Source organism: Carcharodon carcharias, chromosome 3, assembly GCF_017639515.1.
Source record: "Carcharodon carcharias isolate sCarCar2 chromosome 3, sCarCar2.pri, whole genome shotgun sequence".
NCBI classification, from domain to species: Eukaryota; Metazoa; Chordata; class Chondrichthyes; order Lamniformes; family Lamnidae; genus Carcharodon; species Carcharodon carcharias.
The window spans coordinates 138,766,998-138,787,504 of NC_054469.1; the positions used below are offsets into that span (position 1 = coordinate 138,766,998).

At 41.4% G+C, this 20,507-nt stretch overlaps 1 protein-coding gene across 3 annotated transcripts in view; it reads right to left on the reverse strand.

Moving 5' to 3' along the window:
• The window catches only part of cdk6 (cyclin-dependent kinase 6), a 315,746-nt gene that overhangs the window by 219,687 nt on the left and 75,552 nt on the right, over positions 1-20,507 (reverse strand). For all 3 annotated transcript variants that reach the window (XM_041183679.1, XM_041183681.1, XM_041183678.1), the window contains exon 3: positions 8,871-9,006. In XM_041183679.1, the coding sequence (XP_041039613.1) occupies positions 8,871-9,006 (136 nt within the window). The remainder of the gene's footprint in view (positions 1-8,870; positions 9,007-20,507) is intronic.

Here is a 20,507-nt window from a genome sequence, read left to right on the forward strand (position 1 = left end):
AGTGTAAGTAATGTAAGGGTCACGTAGCAGGTTTTTTTTTACTTTCCTGAAGCTTTCGTTTTATGTAAACGTACTTAGAGCTCTTGCTTTAAACTTCCATATTTAAGGGAAATTTGTGTATTAAATAACTTGCCTGCTGTAGAAAGATTTGGGATAATGATATCCTCCTAACTCCAAAGTGAGTCAACTTCATCTGCACAATGCAGAGTGAGGAAGGGAAGTAGGTAGGGAGGGGAATGGGGGTGGAAGGAATAGCCAGCATGGTGGAGATGTGTTCAGCTAAATCCGACCTTAGCTGCTTTCATTGGAGAAATGCCTGAACACAAGATACTTAACTTGTGCAAAGATATTTTGCTACATGTTCCCATAACCTATGCCCTTTACTTGCCCTACAAACTATGAATCTCACAAACTCAAGCTTGGACATTCAGTCACCATATCCATAAACTGACATTATTTTGAAGCTATGATTGCTATATGCTGTACCAGTACTTTTATATAATTTCTCCAGGGTTTCCACTGATCATCCACAGCAGTTACGGTGAATAATTGGGGAACTCTTACAGAAATACCTCGTAATTTCGAAACACTAAATAATAGGATCGCTAGATTAGACTTTCAGCAAATCCATAGTTAATGGACAGGAAGTTCAACTATATTTGGTGTTCTTACAATAAGAATCAGAGGTGTGACTAGGTATTCAACTCACACTGTAAATATATACAGTTAGAATTAATGATTTCAAACGCATTCAAGTTAGAATTGTGCTGTGATAAATGAATTAACATCTTCAGTAAAATACAGAGAACAGAATTTCATAGAAATTAGTTAACATGTTTGTTAATAGTATTACATGGCCTGAGTACTCCTCAAAATTTCCAAGTATATGTTAAGTCGCCAGTGAAAGTTGATCATTAAGTAATGATCAAGTGCTTCATGTGATGGGCGTAAGACTATTATGCCTAATTTTGGGCACTACGTTGTAGAATGACAGAAAAAGCAATAGCATACTTTTACTAGGGTATGAAAAGTTGCAGTTACAAAGAGACTTTGGAAAATTTAATTTTTAAATGGAGCTGGAAAGGTTAAGAGGCCACTTTTTTATTCATTCATAGGATGTGGGCTTCGCTGGCTGGGCTGGCATTTATTGCCCATCCCTAGTTGCCCTCGAGAAGGTGGTGGTGAGCTGCTTTCTTGAACCGCTGCCATCCAATGGTGTAGGTACACCCACAGTGCTGTTAGGAAGGGAGCTCCAGGGTTTTGACCCAGCGGCAGTGAAGGAACGGTGATATATTTCCAAGTCAGGATAGTGAGTGACTTGGAGGGGAACTTCCTGATAGAAGCATTGAAGAATACTGAGATAGTAATGCCTTAGGTATTACTTACTACCTTAAGTAATTAAGGGTTTTTGAAATTATTAAAAGGTTTAAAAATTTATTTAAACATGTCCCCTCATGCGACTGTGTCACATGAAATGGGACATGTTTTTATATTTAAAGAAATTTTAAAAAATTTATTTAATAAAAACTTTAGGAAACCTCATCCCACTTGTGGACAAGGTTTCCTAAAAAACGCGAAGGCCGCTTGGCCTTTTCGCCTGCCCGCCAACCGTAAGGTTGGATGGGCAGCGTTTACAATTACCTTAATTAGTTTCTTAATAGGCTATTTACACATGGACGGGTGTGCAGCCGACTCTGGGACGCTCCTGCCGGGCAAAACATCGCAACTCAGCACATTGACATTGGGACACATGCCCGACATTATCGCATGTCATTTTACACGTCAGCGTGTCAGGCCCACCCCCGCATGCCGCCTGAAAAATCCTGCCCCATGAGACAGAAACAGAAGATGCTGAAAAATACTCAGCAGCTCAAGCAGTATCTTGGGGACAGAAACAATATTAATGTTTCAGGTCGATGCCCATCAATTTTCAACCACCATCCATTACATCTACCTCTCCACTTCCCCCAATATTTTGTCAGCATGCTCTTCCCTAATAAAATCCAATGCAAAGTACTTACTGAGCACTCAAGCCTTGCCCTGCACCTCAAAGCATATGTCACCTTTTTGTGGGCTGGATTTTACCAGCCCTCTCCTGGTGACATTAAGGCAGAAGGCTTCAGGAGGGACAACCAACATCTTCCTGCTGTGGTGTCATATGACCAGCGGCAGGATACTCTGCAGCATGTCTGCCCACCAGCCAGTCAACTGCGCCAAATTGGTGCCCAATCAAGAGCCACTCCTGCCCCCACCAGCATTTAATTAGCATTGGGAGGGATTGCTGCCATGTGGAGAGACCACCAAGTAAACGCTGGCAGCCTCCCAACCTGATTCCAGAGGGTGGCGCTCCTTTATGATCATTCCACGGCACATGGAAAGGCCACCCCCACTGGAATATGCTCCCCTACTCCGAAGCCTGCCTGTCAGTCTGCAGCATGGTCTTCAAGGGTGACTCTGAATGGAGGTGCCCACTCCTTCTTGCAGTCCTGGCAGTGGCCATCTCTTAACAGCAGTGATGTTGAGCCTGCCGTGCTGATGGCCCTCTGATTGTGCCAGCAGCTCGGGCAGGCAGCCATCCTTGATTGGACAGTGCTACTAGTGGCAGCCTTTTATTCGACTGATGCCAACAAAATGCTGCCCAGGCTGCTGCCTGCCCTCGCCTGCTCAGGGCCCACATTCGGCCCCGGCAGGGGAACCTCTTCTCAAAAAATCCAGCCCTCTGTCCTCAATATGTCAACCTGATTACTATTTACAAGCTGATAAAAGATTTCTTAGTTACTTTTTATGTTAACTGCCATTCTATTTTCATTTTGTTTCTTCCTCCCCTACCCAAACTTCTCTGCCTTCACACAGGCCTCCGCAACTTTAATGACAGGAAGTGCCATTTTAAAAAAATTTAGTCAAAAATGCAATATCTTAAGAGCCACAATGTGTTAACGCTATAAGCATAAAACAAGACAGAGCCACATTTATGGATTTCTAGGCAACACTGATTTGCTGACGCTTATAAACATACATGTATTAATATCAATGAAGGAGGACATGAGATTATTAACATTTTAAAGATTTTGACAAGTAGTTGCTAATTGAATGATACTTTCTCAAATACAAGTAAAATTTTAAAATAATGAAACAAGCCATTTAACTAACCAACTCCTTCCTTATATGAAAAAAACCTTTTATTTTAATGCAATTTCGGCTGCTGCATTCCTTTGGAGAGTCATAAGAGCACAGTATATTGTCATTTTCTTTTTCAAGCAGGGTGTAAACTTCTCATCTTTCAATTGGCTGCTCAACTTGCTTTTTATGAAATTCTTAGTTGAAAGCACTTTCTCACAATGAAGCTGAATTTATATCCTCAAATCTGCTGGCTGGTGATACCTGTGGTCATTTTCACTTCTGATCCTCATGGTCTTTACAGATAAAGGCATCTCTTTAATTTTTTGAATAATTTCATGTTTGTTTTTAAAATCACTGTGCAGCTGTTCTGAACCTTTGATAAAGGACTCTTTTAAATGTTCACCATTTATGGTCAACTTTCCTTGTTTCACAGACTTTTGGGCTGCCACAAAACTAGCAGTAGCTGTGCTGCTGGTGGTTTCACCAACTTACTGAACTCGCTTGTAGATTTCTCTGCTTTGCTCTTCAGCTCCTCCACCACTTTCTTTTGGGCATCCCTAGTGGATAACTTTTTTGGCTAAGGCACTGTGCTTTTAAGTGAAATGTTCTCAAGATTTGGCTTCTTGTTTGTGAATTTCTCATTGTAAATGTGACAAACAGGTAAGCCAGCCAAACATGGGATGAATGCAAATGAATCAATCTATTCATCTTAAAATTCTCGACTTTCCTGTTCAATTCTTCTCTTCTTTGCAGCCATTTCTTGCCAAAAAAGCAAGGGCTAGAGTATGTTCCTTCAATGATTTATCTGCCTGCCTGCATGTGACACATGTGCTCATCAACACAGCCTCAATAGCAGGGTCAGAGTGAGGACGCTCTTTTTAGTGATTCATGGTTTGCTTTGTATACCCAACCAATCGCAGAGAAGTCACCCATTAATACTGGCCAATCAGGTTCCGAATATGACGGCCAATCAAAACGCACCATTTTGGGCTAACTTTTCGAAAAGACCAACTAGGGCCAGAGGGAGTGTGATGATTTATTGATTAATATGCCTGGCAACATGTGATTCATATGATTGGATGGCAGGTGATAGTGCAGGGCACCATTTTTCCTGGTGAAACATTCGACAGACAAAATTTTTTCAAAAAAATCATCAGCTAGCTAATGTTTCTGTAATAGCAGAACACTGGGGAGAGAATTCTCTAAAAACTCATCACAGTCAAACTTTCAAAGATGTATTGGTTCGGGAGTCATATATTAGACCCCGGGGAACCACAGGTTGCCAACCTGATCTAGCACATCGCTAACCTTTCCAGCTCTGTTGAAAGGTCACAGACCTAAAACGATAACTCTGTTTCTCTTTCCACAGATGCTGTCAGACCTGTTGAGTATTTCCAGCATTTCCCTTCCTTATTTCAGATTTCTAGCACCCACATTATTTTCTTTTTGTTATGACCTTCAAGTCTGCAATAACAAACAGTTTCCCTGGTAATTCATCAAATGTATCAATCATTTGGAGACTTAAGATGGTCAGCAACTCAGTAATATCTGGCAAATCTGGTGACTAACTTAAGTTTAAACTTACTAAAACTTACTGCTGTCCATTTTAGTGGGAAGAATAAAATAGCACATTATAAATAGAGAGAAAGTGCAGAATGCTGCAGTACAGCGGGTGTCCTCATATGTGAATCAAAAAAGTTGGCACGTGTACAGCAATTAATTAAGGCGGCAAATCAAATGTTAGCCTCTATTGCAACGGAGATGCAGTATAAATGTAGGATGTCACGCTAAAATGTATAGGCAATTGGTGAAATTGCACCAGAGGACTGCATACAATTTTGGTCTGCTTGCTTAAGGTGGGATATACTGCATTGGAGGCAGTTCAGAGAAGGTTCAATAGTTTGATTCCTGGGATGAAGGGATTGTGTTATGAGGAAAGGTTGAGCAAGTTGGGCCTGTAGTCATTGGAGTTTAGAAGAATGAGAGTTGATCTTGTTGAAGCGTATTAGATTCTGAAGAGGGGCTTGACAGGGTAAAGACAGAGAATATTTCCTCTCGTGAGGGACTTAAGAACTAGAGGGCACAGTTTCAAAAGAAGGGGCCTCCCATTTAAGATGGAAATAGGGAGAAATTTCCTCTCAGAGTCATTAATCTTTGGAATTCTCTTCACCAGAGAGTAGTGGAGGCTCAGTCACTGAATATATTCAAAGCTGAGCTAGACTGATTTTATACCTACAAGGTAGTCAAGGGTTATGGGAGACAGGGAGAAAAGTGGAGTTAATGCCACACTAAGACCAGCCATGGCAGAGCAAGCTCAAGTGTCGAATGGCCAACTCCTGCTCCTATTTCTTCTGATATGTTCTTTGAATCTCCATCAATTATGCATACTGGCTTTCTGTAAACTGGGTTATTAACTATGTAAGTGTTTTGACCAAGAGCAAACATTCTCTATTGTTTGAATGAACCGTACTAAAATAATATGGTGTTGAAATCTGAAGTGATACTAATTTGGGCTTATAGCCGACAATGTGGTGGACTTCACCATGGTACAGGAAGACGTAAACAAGTTTACAGAGTGAGCCGGCAAATGGCAAAATAAATGCAATATAGCAAATGTGAGGTGGTATATTTTTATCGATGAAATAAGGATGTCACTTATTTTCTTATCTTCCAAGGAATAAAAGGGCAGAGGAGCAAAGAGATCTGGGTACAGTTCAATAAATCACTAAATGTAGTAGCACAAGTTGATTTGGGCATAAAAAGTGCGAAGTACTGGGATACATTTCTAAAATAATAGAATATAAAAGCAAGGGTAAGGTTAAATTTATATAGAACCTTGGTTAGATCAGAGTACTGAGAGTAGTTCTGGTTTTCATACCACAAAGGATACCAAAACACTGAAGAAAGACAGGGAAGATTTGCAAGCAAATTGCCAGAATAGAAAGGATGCAATTCTCAGGGAAGATCAAGTAGGCTGAGAAACTTATCGCTTGAAAAGAGAAGACTAAGAGGAGACCTAACAGAGGCCTTTAAAATTACAAAGGGGTCTTGTAAGTTGGACAGGCACAAACCGTTTGAACTTGCATGCTAATCCAGAACATCAGGGTAAAACTATAACACCGAATAGATCAAAATAAGAATTTGGGAGGAATTACAAAGATAGCGGTGAGAAGATGGAATGCAATGTCACAGAGTGGTTAAAGTAATGCAGGTGGCATACAAGGGAAGTTTGATGCATACCTGAGAAGGGAATAAAGGGATAGGGGATGGAGTGGGATGAGGTAGTCAGAATAGGAGGAGGCTCTGTGGAGAATAAACTTTTGGGGGAGGGGGGGGGGGGCGTTGGGTGGGAGCGCGTGCGATCGGCTGGATGCCACCATTTTACATGGGCCGGCCAACGGGCTAAGCTCTCCCTGTGTGGGCGGGGGTGTTGCCAAAGTCGGGGCCTGAGCTCTTTCACGCACGTGCGGGAAAGAACGCAAAAATCTCTGAGAGATAGAGCTGCCTCAGGGAGATTAGTTTAAGTTCAGGAAAATTTTATAAAAGGAAAAAAAAAATTTAAGACATGTCCCCTCATGTGAAACTGTCACTTGAGCTGGAACATGTCTATTAATTTTATTAAAAATTTTTACAAGGCTTTAGCAAAACCTTCCTGAAACCTCATCCCGCCCATTGGTGAGATTCCATGAAAAATGTGAAGGCCACCTGTGCTCTTTGCCTGGCAGGCAGCTCAGTTTATTGTTTTAATTGATAGTTAACTGACCTTAATAGGCCTTTGATAGTTCGGCAGGTGCGCAGCCAACTCGGGTATGCGCCCGCCGAACTAAAAATCTGAATGATGCGCGGTGACGTCGGGACGCCCGCCCAATGTCAGCGCGCGTCATTTTACGCCTTGGCAAACGGGCCCCACCCCTGCTCGCTGAGCTGAAGATTCTACCCTTAAAATTTGTTTCTTTGTCTTAATTTAACTTCCTAAATTCGTTATAAACACCATCATAGACCAGTTCAGCCAAATTGCCTGTTTTGCTCAGTAGGTTCTATGGACTGGATTTTCATCCTTGAGGTGGGTTGTGGGAGTCGGGAACATTACTGGCTTGGCCAGCCCACCTTCAGGGAAAGTGCACACAAGGGCAGGATTTTCATCGTGTGCGTTGTGGGGGTGGTGGCATGAGTATGGGTTGGAGTCAGGCCAGCCGACCAGGGAACAAGTTAGGAGGTAGCCCCAGGGGCTGCCGGTTGCTGAGGTGGGCTGTTTAAAAGGCCTGCTTTGGTGCTGGTGCTATTGGACATCATCCCAGTTATAATAAAAACAGAAAGGCCCTCAAGCCCTCAACCCTACTGCCCCCTCACCCTCCCCTTGCCCCATCCATGCCCCCTCATTCCTCCCACCCACTCCCTATGGCTGCTCATGCCCTCTCATGCAAAGATAAGCCTTCCAAACAACCCCTATTGCTCCCCGTGCAAAGGTATGCTGCCCCAAAACCCCTACAGCCCCACATGCCCCCATGCCAACATATGCTCCTCACCCATGCCCTATGGCCCCTCGTGCCCCCATGGCAAGATATGCCACCCACCCACCCCCTTGTGGCTCTTCATGCCTCCCACCCACTCCTTATGGCTTCTTATATCCCCATGCTAAAGTATATTTCCCCAAACAACCCCATGGGCCCCTCATGCCCCCATGCCAAGCTATGACACTTCAATGTCCATTCTGCTTCTATACACTGTATAGAAGCAATCAACCCTATAGTGACAGTAGGATGTGTAAAAAGAAACTTTAAAAAACGCTGATAACTTTCCACTTTCTTAAAAGAACCCTATCTTTACTACAGCCCAATAAAATTGTCTATCATCCAGCCCCTTTAAATTTCAATAGCAGAAATTGCAAGAGCTTGAAGGCTCTATCTTGTGTAAATAAACATTGTGAAATTGACAGCAAAGATAAGAGAGCCAGGGCTGTCAATCACGCATTTTTTTTCCCCTGGAGCTCAGGTGTTTCAGTGCTCTAATGGATTTCTAAAGAAGATTCTAAGAGGTCAGGAATTATCCTCAAAAGAAATTAAAGAAGTCTCTAATTGATCTAAGAATCTCCCAAGGAGCAATCAGCTTTTGAGTGATTTCACAAAGACACAGCAACTGCACTCTGTGACTTTAAAGAAGCATACACCTACACTTTTATCAGCAGAATAATACATTGTATTGACATATTATAATGCTTTTGCTGCTCTGCAGTGTTTCCCTCTGGTCCCAGGGGAGATTCATACATATTTCTATATATCAAGTGGTAGTTGAAATTTAATGTAGAAAAGTGTGAAGTAGAAAAAGCGATGAGAAGCAATATGAAGTAAAAGATACAATTCTAAAGGGGGTGCAGGGGCAGAGGCACCTGGGTGTATATGTGCATAGAAAAGTACATAGGCATATTTTGTATTTAAAAATTACATCTCATCTGTTTTTAGGGCTCATTTTGAATTTGAACAACTGTGGTAAATAGGTGATATCAGATCAAGTATCCACTAGATTTCTCTCCTAATTTTCATTTCCCCTGAAGAGAAATGAGCACTTACTGCGCGTTACACATTAAAGGAGTTATTTTGACTTGGGCGATAATGTGGAAAAACTTTCATGATAAAACCAAATAATTCTTTGCATTATGAGGACAGTAAATGTGTCATATCTTGCTGCCAACTTTTCAGATAGCATTTGTTTTGAAAGATCGAAAATAGTGCATTAAAAATCAATCTTTATACCTTAATTGTTTCTGGGGGTACTCCTGGCGCTGGGACTTTCTCCAAATAGGTAGTCAAATCTTGATCAACATGTTCGAAAACAAGAGTCAATTTTGTCTCTCGGTCTGTTCGAGACACAGTGCATACATCAAACAACCTAAGAACAAAAGAAAAGAAGGTAAACGGGTGGGGAATGCCATTGGAAAGTAACTTCTCAGATCCAAACCACTCCCCATTGTGCATTTCTGATAAAATTAAAATCTTTCACAGAAAGTTCATACAATATTACACAATTGCAGGCCTGATAATTCCAAACTTCACTTACAATTGCAGGCCTGTTTTTTTCTTTGATTCATTCATGGGATATGAGTATCACTGGCAAGGCTAGCATTTATTGATCATCCCTAACTGCCCTCAAGGAGGTGTTGATGGACTGCCTTCTTAAACTGCTGCAGTCCATGTGGTGTAGGTACATCCGGCTTCTCTTATAATTGTAGGCCTGATGATTCCCAACTTTACTCACAATAATAAATTTACATTAACATTTTAACAGCATAAAAATATGATTTTACAGTACAGAAAGAGGCCATTTTGCTTTTCATTCCTATGACAGTTTTCTGAAAGAGTTAAAAACAAAAAAAACTGCGGATGCTGGAAATCCAAAACAAAAACAGAATTACCTGGAAAAACTCAGCAGGTCTGGCAGCATCGGCGGAGAAGAAAAGAGTTGACGTTTCGAGTCCTTCTGTCGAAGGGTCATGAGGACTCAAAACGTCAACTCTTTTCTTCTCCGCCGATGCTGCCAGACCTGCTGAGTTTTTCCAGGTAATTCTGTTTCTGAAAGAGTTATTCACTTAATCCTACCCTTTCCCATATTGTTAAATATTTACCCATTTTCCTTTTTAGAACTGCTGAGTGGATGATCCATACTGGTCTCCTGAGGTCCCTAGTATCATAGATTCTAGTCTTCAGCCAATTCAATTCACTCCATGTGATATCAAGAAAAGGCTGAATGCAATGGATACAGCAAAGGTGTTGTAGCTTTAAGGAATGTCGTGATTGTAGCTTTAAGACTAGTGTGTTGTATAGTATCACCTCTCAGTGTGAACAAATCAGTTCTAAGCATGGAGAGCCTTAGAATGGGAGTTCTTTCTTCTAGTTGTGGAGCTTGATGGAGGAACGTAACTGATGCTGCAGCCTATAAATAAAGTTCAATGTTTCTAATGAGAAACCTGTCTGAAAAATCAAGTCCATAACAAACTGGCGACGAAGATAGGGTCTGGTCCAGCGTTGTCCCTTGCCCAGTGACTGTGAGAATCTTGTTTAAACAGAAGTAAAGGGAAATAAACTCACCAGGTATGCTGCAGAGTTCAAACAGAAGCACTTATTTAAAGTTAAAAAAAATCTGGCCCCGATCCAAATGGCTAAGAAATCTTCTGCTGCATTCTCGACATTTATAAAAAAAAAAACCTTCAGAGTTAGGGAAGCTGGCACACAGATGCACGTAAAGAAAGGTTTAAAAACAACCTGCACTGCACAGTAAAAAAAAGACTGCAGAGTTAAAATAAAAAAATCACTTGCTGCAGAGTTGACAGCTTTCAAGTTAAAAAAAAGGGCAGCCAGAGCAGAAAGCCGTGCTGCAGTTTTAAATTTAAATTTAAAAAACAGCCCTGATTGGACCACAAGGCCACTGGGTCTCCCGAAGTGCGGGACATCCAACATCAAAAGAACCTGTGGATTTGGTTAAACAAAAAGAAAATAAAAATCTGCATAATTGCCCAGAAAAGGGTGTTGCTGAGATTTTTCGAACAGTAATGAAGTGTTACAAAGTTAAAAAAAGCCACGTTTGCCAGTGAGCCTGTCAAAGCACAAAAAGCGTGGGAAATTCAAAAACAGCACAGAAAAGCCGACAGCTGCAGAGACAGCCCAAGTCAAAAAACAAAACGATGACTGCACTTAAAGTGGCAATACATTTAAAGTAATAAATACAAGAAAATGGCCATGGAAAATTAGAAGAGACCTGAGAGAGGGCAACTTTGCAGAAGACAACAGGAGACCCCAGAGAGAGGGCAACTCCACCAAGAGTAACAGGAAGCCCCAGAGGGAGGGCAACCAGAAAATAAATAGTTGAAAGAACAATTGATTGTCCTTCAAGATCAAATGTGTAACCATTCAGCAACAAGAAGAAATAAAGACGGCCTTAAACAGTAGAATGCAAGCACAGCAGAAGAAACACAAAGAGGGCTCAGGGGAAGCCCTGGTGGTCAGAGAGGGCGCAGGGGAAGCCCTAGGAATTGTATATAATTGGATACAGCCAGAAGACAGGAAGTTGGAGAAACTCCGAGGTATTGCCAGCTCAGTAAAGCCAGCTGTCTAGCAAAGAGCTGAAGAATCAACTGAATTAAGCTAAAAAGGCATCGAAAGTCATATAACTTTTCAAGATGTGAGATAATGGTGTAACAGCTTCTGTGATCATACCCTTGTCATACCATGTAGAGGTGGAGAGTCGGATTACCTGCAAACAAGTGGGTGATTTAAGAAGGGAACATAATGCTATTCCACTTGTAACCATCGTAGAACCCATGGTCTCTGTTGAAATTGTCCAACCAAGGATAGACATACATGGTGTCTCTGTTGGGGTAGATGACACTGAACTGCCTGTGCCTAAAGAGGTACTTGATGTTGCTGTGGGTTCCAGATGATGTGGATCCTGTAAGAGATTAGAAAGGCATGGAACTACGATGTTCTACCTGGATCAGGAAACCACCTGAGAGACTGAACTTATGACCCGTGTATATATTTGTAATTTCATGAAGGTAGATGTTCTTGTAAATACCAACTGAACAAAAAATTTAATGGGGGAGGAATGTAGTAATTGTAGCTCTAAGGAATGTAGTGACTGTAGCTTTAAGGCTTATTGTGTTGTATAGTATCACATCTCAGTGTGAATAAATCAGCTCTCAGCATGGGGAGTTCTTCTAGCTGTGGAGCTTGATGGAAGCATGTAACTACTACTGCAGCCTATAAATAAAGTTCAATATTTCTAATGATGAACCTGTCTGGAAAATCAAATCCATAACAAACCTTTCTGGAAAATCAAGTCCATAACAATGATAAACCCGGATAACATCCTGACTGTAGTACTGAAGACTTGTGCTCCAGTACTAGCCACACCCCTAGCAATGCTGTTCCACTATAGTACAACATTGGCATTTGCCTGACAATGTGGAAAATTGCCCAAGGTTATCCTGTCTCCAAAAAGCAGGACAAATCTGACCACAGTCAATTACTGCTCCATTAGTATGCTCTTGATCATCAGAAAAATGATGGAATGTGTCAGCAACAGTGTGATGAAACGACACTTACTCAACAATAACCTGCTCACTGACACTCAGTTTTAATTCTGCCAAAGCCACCTGGCTCCAGAACTCATACAGCCTTGGGCCAAATATAGACAAAAGAGCTGAACTCAAGAAGTAAGATGAAAATGACTGCCCTTTGACATCAAGGCAACATTTATCTGAATGTAGCATCAAGGAATCCTAGTCAAATTGAAGTCAATGGGCATCAGGTGAAAACTCACCACTGGTTGGAGTCATACTTAGCACAAAGGAAGATATTTGTGGTTGTTGGGGGCTAATCATCTCAGTCCCAGGACATCACTGCAGGTGTTCCTCAGGGTGCTGCCCTTGGCCTAACCATCTTCAGCTGAATCATCAATGACCTTCCCTCCAACATAAGGTCAATAGTGGGAAAGTTCACCGATGAACGTGCAATGTTCAGTACCATTTGCAACTCCTCAGGCACTGAAGCAGTCCGTGCTTGTATGTAGCATGATCTGGACAACATTCAGTTTTGGACTGATATGTGGTATGAATATTACTTGTCACTGAAGTGCCAGGCAATGACCATTTCCAACAAGAGAGAAGCCAACCATCTCCCCTTGATATTTAATGGCATTACCAATGCTGAATCCCCCACAGTCAACATCCTGGGGTTACCACTGACCAGAAACTAAACTGCACCAGCCATATAAATACTGTGGCTACTCACTCCTGACTCTCCAAAGCCTGCCCACCATCTGCAAAGCATAATTCAGAGAGATGAAATACCCTTCACTTGCCTGGATGAGTGCAGCTTCAATATACTCAAGAAGCTCAACACTATCCAGGACAAACCAGCCCACTTGATCAACACCCCATCCAACACCTTGAAGATTTACTTCCTTCACCAGTGGCACACATGGCAGCAGTGTACATTTACAAGATGCACTACATCAAATCATCAAGGTTCCTTTGACAGCATCTTCCAAACTGGGGTTCTCTGCCACCTAGAAGAACAAGGGCATCAGATGCATGGGAACATCACCATTTGCAAATTCGTCTCCAATTACATATCATCCTGACTTGGAAATATATCACCGTTCCTTTACTGTCACTGGGTTAAAACCCTGATACTCTCTTCTAAACAGCACTGTAGGTGTACCTACACTATGGGCTGCAGCAGTTCAAGAATCACAGAATTGTTACAGCACAGAAGGAGGCTATTCAGCCTATCATGTCTGTGCTGGCTCTCCAAATGAGCAATTCACCTAGTGCCACACCACCCACCCCCCTTCTCCCCATAGCCCTGCACATTCTTCCTTTTCAGATAAAAATCAAATTTCCTGTTGAATGTCTCGATTGAACCTTCCTCCGCCACACTCTCAGAGCATTCCAGATCCTAACCACTTGCTGCACGAAAAAGTTTTTCCTCATGTAAGGCATCACTGCACTGCCTTCTCAAGGGCAGTTAGGGATGGGCATAAATGCTGGCCTTGCTAGCAACACTTGCATCCCATGCATAAATAAAAAAGGTCATACTCAATATAAAAACAAGGATATTAAATTTGAAGTGTTCAGGTCAGTGGAACTGAGGTGAGGGGTGAACAGGACTTAGGTTGCATGTGGCAGAGCTTTAGGCAAGCTGGAATTTACAACGAGTGTTAAAATTGAAAGGCAACAAAAAGAGTGCCTATGCAATCTAGCCCGAAGACATATAAAAAGGTTTTAAAATCAGGTAAGAGAAAGAGAGAGGTAAAGGCTTAATTTTTGCTGGTCTGATTTTCCTGTTCTTGGGGTAGAGATTGAGAGGTTGGGGAAATAGGCCTTAGGTAGATAACAGTGTGCTTTAGAGGGTTGGGGTGTCAGTGATCACAGGACGGCATGGGTTGTTGGGATTCCAATCATGGGGAATGTATTATGACACAGCCAATGGGAAAGGCTGACTTGTTCAAATCCCAGAGAGAAACTTGAAACCACTGTCATAACCCATTTTTGCAATTTGTATGTTTCAAGATGCAGGCTTTGAATTCAATGGTAATAAGACCACCAAGTCTCAAGAGGTTTTTTAAATAAAACTAAATTAAACATTTATTAATACAAGAAAGATTGTAAACACATACGTATGTCTCAAAAATTACTACTATAATAACTAAAAAAAACCCTAATTAATCTCCTTTACACGCCCATTAAGGCAATAGTAAATCTCACAGATTTAAAGGAACACCTGGCAATGCACAACCTGGGCAGTTGCATTCAAAATGAGTTTCTTTCAGCTCTGGGTCCTTGCAGACAGCAGCTCGAAATTTCTCACACTTGTTGGATCTTAAAATGCCTCTCCCTTAGACACAACTTCCTTTCTCCTTTATATATATCTTCCTCCTTGAATATAATTCTCCCATTGTATGACTAGACTTTTAACATTACCTCTTCTAACAATAACATCCTTTCATTCCACCAATTTTATTAGTAAACTGAAAAAAAAAAACACTTTGCTTGGCGTCCTCTAGCTTGAAGCAAGGTTTCACCTATTCTTTTGAATGGTTTATTTAAAAATGCAAATTCCCCCTTGACACCTATGTTTCTAAACTTCCCCATGTTTATCTAATTACCATTTCAAACCTACTTCTTTCTAGACATCAAAGCCTTCATTCCAGCTGGCTTTAATCCAATTAAGACACACACACACTGACACAGACACCACTAAACTCTATATTAAAAAAAATAACTTCCAATAACATTATAGACATTAATATCTCTTCATGGCAAGCAGAAAACAGGTTGGTTAGATGGGTGAGCATAAGGCCCACGAGTTTGCTGGATAAGTGCTTGCCTCTTCCATGCAGAATTTCTCACCTCCCTTTAGCTGCCAGTTTTGCCAAGGCCAGCATAAAAGCTGAAAAATGCAGATAAGGGATGAAGCCTCAGTTAAATAAAAGACCCGCCTCCAGGGAGTAGGGTGATTGACCGCTCTCCATTACGTCTTCATTAAAACTCGAAGGGGCAGGTTTGAAAGCCACTGGGTTCAGGTTTGAGATTTTCTTATATTTTAACATTCCACCTGACCTAAACCCACCTGTTTTTGGGTGGTAAATTGGCCCCCTTGGGATAGAAAACTCAGTTCAATGTCAAAAAGGATAACGATGTTGTAAACAATCTGATTCAGCTTGAGCCAATGATTAGGGAGGGGATGAAATGGACAAGGGAATGACATTCATCGTGAGGGCTGAAACTGGAAGAATGTTAAGCTGTTGCAAGTTGGGCTATTGAAAAGCAATTGTGCACTTGACAATGTCAGTGGAGACATTGTGCTGGATGCTGTTGGCATATATGTGGGAGCTGACCACATGCATTACTGAAGGACAGAATATGGATGAAGAACAGTAGAGGGCCAAGAATGAGTCATGAAACTTTGGAGGTGCAAATAGAAGGGTGGGAAGAAGCAGCATTAGTGGAGATGCATTGCCTACATTCAGATAAGTTAATGTGAAAACAAGCAAAAGCAGTCCCACGGAACTGACAATGGATGAGAGGGAAGATAGTGTGGACATACATGCCAAGGAGAGGTTGAGAAGGACAACAGAGATAATGCACAATGGACACAGTCACAGAGGGTGTTGCTGTTTTGGTACTGTGAGAAAGGCAGAATCCAGGCTGAAGGGATTTGAACCAGGGAGTTAGAGAAGAGATAAACATGGAGCTAGGAGATGGGAACATGTTCAAGGACTTTAGAAAGGAAGATTAGAGACAGAACTGTGGTTTGCAAAGGCATGGGTCTTTTTTGAGAAGCAGAGGATAAACGTGCTTTTGAAAGGGGAGAAAATGGGAGAGGAATGAGGAGAGGATACTATAGCTAGCAAGGAGGCCAGAAAGGCAGTAAGCAGGTCAGAAGTCAATAAGCTGGTTTAAGCAGGGGGTGGGGGGGGGGGGGGGGGGGGGGGAAGGAAGGGGGGAAGACAGGTAGAGCTGGAAAGAGGGCCAGTGATAGGTGGAGATAGCCAAAAGATGTCATAGAGAAAAGGACAAAGACCACCTTCAACACCTCTTTGTCCTTTTGTCTATGACATCTTCTGGCTATCTCCACCTATCACTGGCCCTCTATCCAGCTCTGCCTGTCCCACCCCGCCACCCCCACCCCCACCCCTAAACCAGCTTATATTTCACCTCTTTTCTATTTTTACTTAGTTCTGTTGAAGAGTCATACGGACTCGAAACGTTAACTATGTTCCTCTCCGCAGATGCTACCAGACCTGCTGAGTTTTTCCAAGTATTTTTATTTAACAACCTTGACTGTTTTTGGAGGAGCTCCTTTAAGCCATTCTATGTTTAGTTGCAATGGTGCAGAGTACCAGCACACTTCACCCAATGAAAGGCAAACATTTCATCAGTTCTAAATATATCACAGGATAATAAGATAATAAGAAACAGGAACAGGAGTAGGTAATTCAGCCTCTTGAAGCTGTTCCACCATTCAACATGATGGCTGATTCAATTGTGGCCTTAACGCCACTTTCCTATATGCCCCATAACCCTAGACCCCCTTGTCAATCAAAAATCTGCCTAGCTCAGTCTTGAATATATTCAAATGGCCCAGCCTTCACTTTCAATCCCAATATCTACCAACTCTCAGAAAAATTTCTGCTCATCTCCATCTTAAACCCCTTATTTTTAAACTGTGCCCACTAGTTCTCTCACCCACAAGCTCCCAGGCTTCAGGAAGGAGTATTGGTCACCTATATAAAGGACCCTTCCAAAACTGTAGAAGGTGTAAAGATTGTGGGTGTTTTTCTGTCTTGCTAACATTTTCTTTGGTGGAAATGGCATGTTAGTGAATAATAATCTACCCACCATTCTAGTCCGATGGTGAAGGTGTCCATTTTCTGGCACACTGCCTTTTACAGTGGGGAAAATTAAACAATTGCCTAAATTATCAGAAGCAGTCTTGACTTTGCAAATACTCACATTTCAGGCCCTCCAAAGCCCAAATTCAAAATGATCCTAAAAAACAAACCTATTCCACCTAGTTATTTGCGTGAAGGAAAGTTGTGCATAATACATCCTTATCTACAAGAAAATCAATGATCATTGCAATATTTATACATCTTCACTATTGCTTCCCTACTCTAGTGCTGCAGAAATATTCCTGTGGAATATTTGTTCATCAGTATTTAAAATAATGAAAGGATGGGACAGGGTAGATAGAAGGTTCTTTCCAGTAGTTGTGGATTCTAGAGAAAGAGGCCACTGAATCAATAAGTGTAAGAGATTTAGAGCAAAGGGTAGGAAGATCTTTTTCAGAGTGTTGAGACTCTGGCATTCATGTCTAGGGTTCACGGTTGAGGTAAAAACTATATCAACATTCTAGATTGAATGTGAATGAAGAAAAAGTGGGTGAATTAATACGTGAATAGGGTGAGCAAATGTTATGAAAGCTATTTGGTCATGCAGAAGATAAACTGGCAAAAGAACTGGAGGTGAGATAAGGAAAACCTTTCTTTGCAAACATTTGTTATGAATTGGAAGGCACTGCCTGAAAGGGTGTTGAAAGCAAATTCACTAACAATTTTCAAAAGGAATCTGGATAAACGCTTGATGGGTAAAATTTCCAGAGCTATGTGAAAAATGCAATGAAACGAGACTAATTAAATAGCTCTTTCAAAGAATTAGAAACAGTGTGATGGGCTAAATAGCTTCTTGTGTTGTATCATTCTATGGTGATGCATACACGGGCTGGTTGGGACATATGGCCTGTTTCTGTGTTGTAACTTCCATGTCTTTATACATATCTCAATCTATACTAATTATTGTGGCTACAACAGCAGGTCAGAGGCTAGGAATCGTGCAATGAGTAACTCACCTCCTGACTCCCCAAAGCCTATCCACCATTTACAAAGCACAAATCAGGAGCAGGATGGAATACTCTCCACTGGCCTGGATGGGTGCAGCTCCCACAACACAAGAAGCTTGACACCATCCAGGACAAAGCAGCCCACTTGATTAGCATTCCTTCCACAAACATTCACTCCCTCCACCACTGACGCAGGGTAGCAGCAGAGTGTACCATCTGCACGATGCACTGCAGGAATTCACCAAGGCTCCTTTGACCTTCCAAAACCCACCCTGACTACCATCTAGAAGGACAAGGGCAGCAAATAGATGTGAACACGACCACGAGTCACTCACCACCCTGACTTGGAAATATATCGTCATTCCATCACTGTCGCTGGGTCAAAATCCTGGAACTCCCTTCGTAATAGCACTTTGGGTATACCTACACCACTTAGACTGCAGCGGTTCAAGAAGGCAGCTCACTACCACCTTCTCAAGGGCAACTAGAGATAGGCAATTAATGCTGGCCCAGTCAGCGTAGCCCACATTCCATGAATGAATGAATAATAAAAAAATTGTACTGTCCAATCACATTTCCAGATAGTTATCAAACTCTTTTTCCCAGTCGCAACTGGTAATAATCTTGTTTCATGTAGCCATTCCTGCTTTGCTTAGAGAGCATGGATTGCTTCCTGTGTAATATCCTTAACTATCTTCATATCTTTACATAAAACAAATTTTTTTATCCATTGGTTTGACCCTCTGTTTCGGTTCTCAATTCAATTGTGTCTTTTCTGGAGAAGACAGACTGTGCAATGCATCATTTCAAAGGAAGTTACGCTCTTCAGAATGTGAGGTAGAAGCTAAAACATATAGAGAGAAAGGAAGCAAAAATAAATCCTGGTAAGGTTCTCTGTATTTGACTGCAGAATTCTGAAATTGCAATCCTGGTGGGCAAGGCACCAAATCAGGAGTACATTTTTGGAAAAAGAAATAGATCTTCATACCCAGCATAACCCCCACCTCCAGGAGAGGAGGAAATGAGAGAACAACTGACCTTTAAAACATGCTTAAAGTGACAAGCGGCATCAAGCTGGTGGGAGAGATGAACAGGTATTTAAGAAATTCCTTTGTAGCAAGTGGACGATATGATTGTTATACTAATCATTACCAGGTGTATCATTACTGGGCATTTGGCACACAAATTAAACGTTGTTTGCCTAACAAGAGATTCAGTAAGTTACTTTGAAACATATCATTGCACTACTAGCATGGTACATTACCATGTTAAAAATAAACTATAGCTGTCATAGCTCTTCTCCCTCTCGGAAAAATGAACTATTTGCCAGACGCTGGTGCCTCTCTGAGCAGCAGAGTACAGATGCTCCTCATTCAAAACCATGAATGGTAATCAGTCCATCACTGCAGTTTGATGAAGTACACAACAATAATGGTAGGTGAGACATGTAACTGGTTGATACATGATTTACATCAATTTAAGAACCAGCAAATCTTCCATGGTATGCCTTATAATAGACTGGATATGCTGCTTTCTAAGGACAGGAGTCAGACCGCTTATTTATTTATGGGAAGGTCAATTAACAGGCTGCAGCCATTGTGGCTCTGGCATTTTCTGTTCCTGGAGAGGTTTTCTGTACATTCCAAATGACTGTAAAGTTGCAAAAAGCCAACAGAATGATAAAAGAGCTAATGAAGAACTGCTAAGCCTAAATTGGAATGAGTGGGTAAAAATCAAATTATAAATAACAATGTGAACCACAGTCATTTTTTGAAAGTGCTGAATGTGCTGGTTTAATTCACATTCTAGTTATTAACTGTAAAAGTTGTGGTGGTTAAATGTGAAATTTAATTATCAGTTAATTTGAAAGTGGTATATGTTTTTGAATTGAGTGTTTTCTTATGCTGACTGATGGAATGATTAGCATCCAAGCTTTTGAATGAGGAGGATCTGAACTCTGCTGCAAGTAGATCATTCAAGCAAGAGATAATCAAATTGCAACAGATCAGCAGAATATGATAGCTAAGTGAATAAAGGGAGTTTGTCATTTAAGCATTGTTTGTGTAATACTTACATGAAACTACTTTGTTATTTTAGTTTCCATATGATCTGTATCCATTTACCATGGCAGTAGATTTGAATTTTTTGTTGTATGGAACTGGCATAATGCAGCAATCCCTGAAAAATCTGGGTGTACAGGACAGTGTACAGATGCTTGAGCTGAAATTTACTGCTCAAGAGATGGTTAGAGATACTAGAGATAGCAGAACAAGAAAGGTTTCTAAGCCTACATTACATAGGATATTCTTGAATATGGTGAACAGCCTTAGATTATGCTACATGGCATGAGATGACCCTCGACGTTTTGGTGAAACTGTAATGGAGTCGAAGAGTTGGAAAATGTTGAACACACAGCATACTGGCTGCACATAGAAGTGTTGAAGACTCAGTGCAGAGGGAGTGCTCACGGTGACATTGCAGTGCATAGCC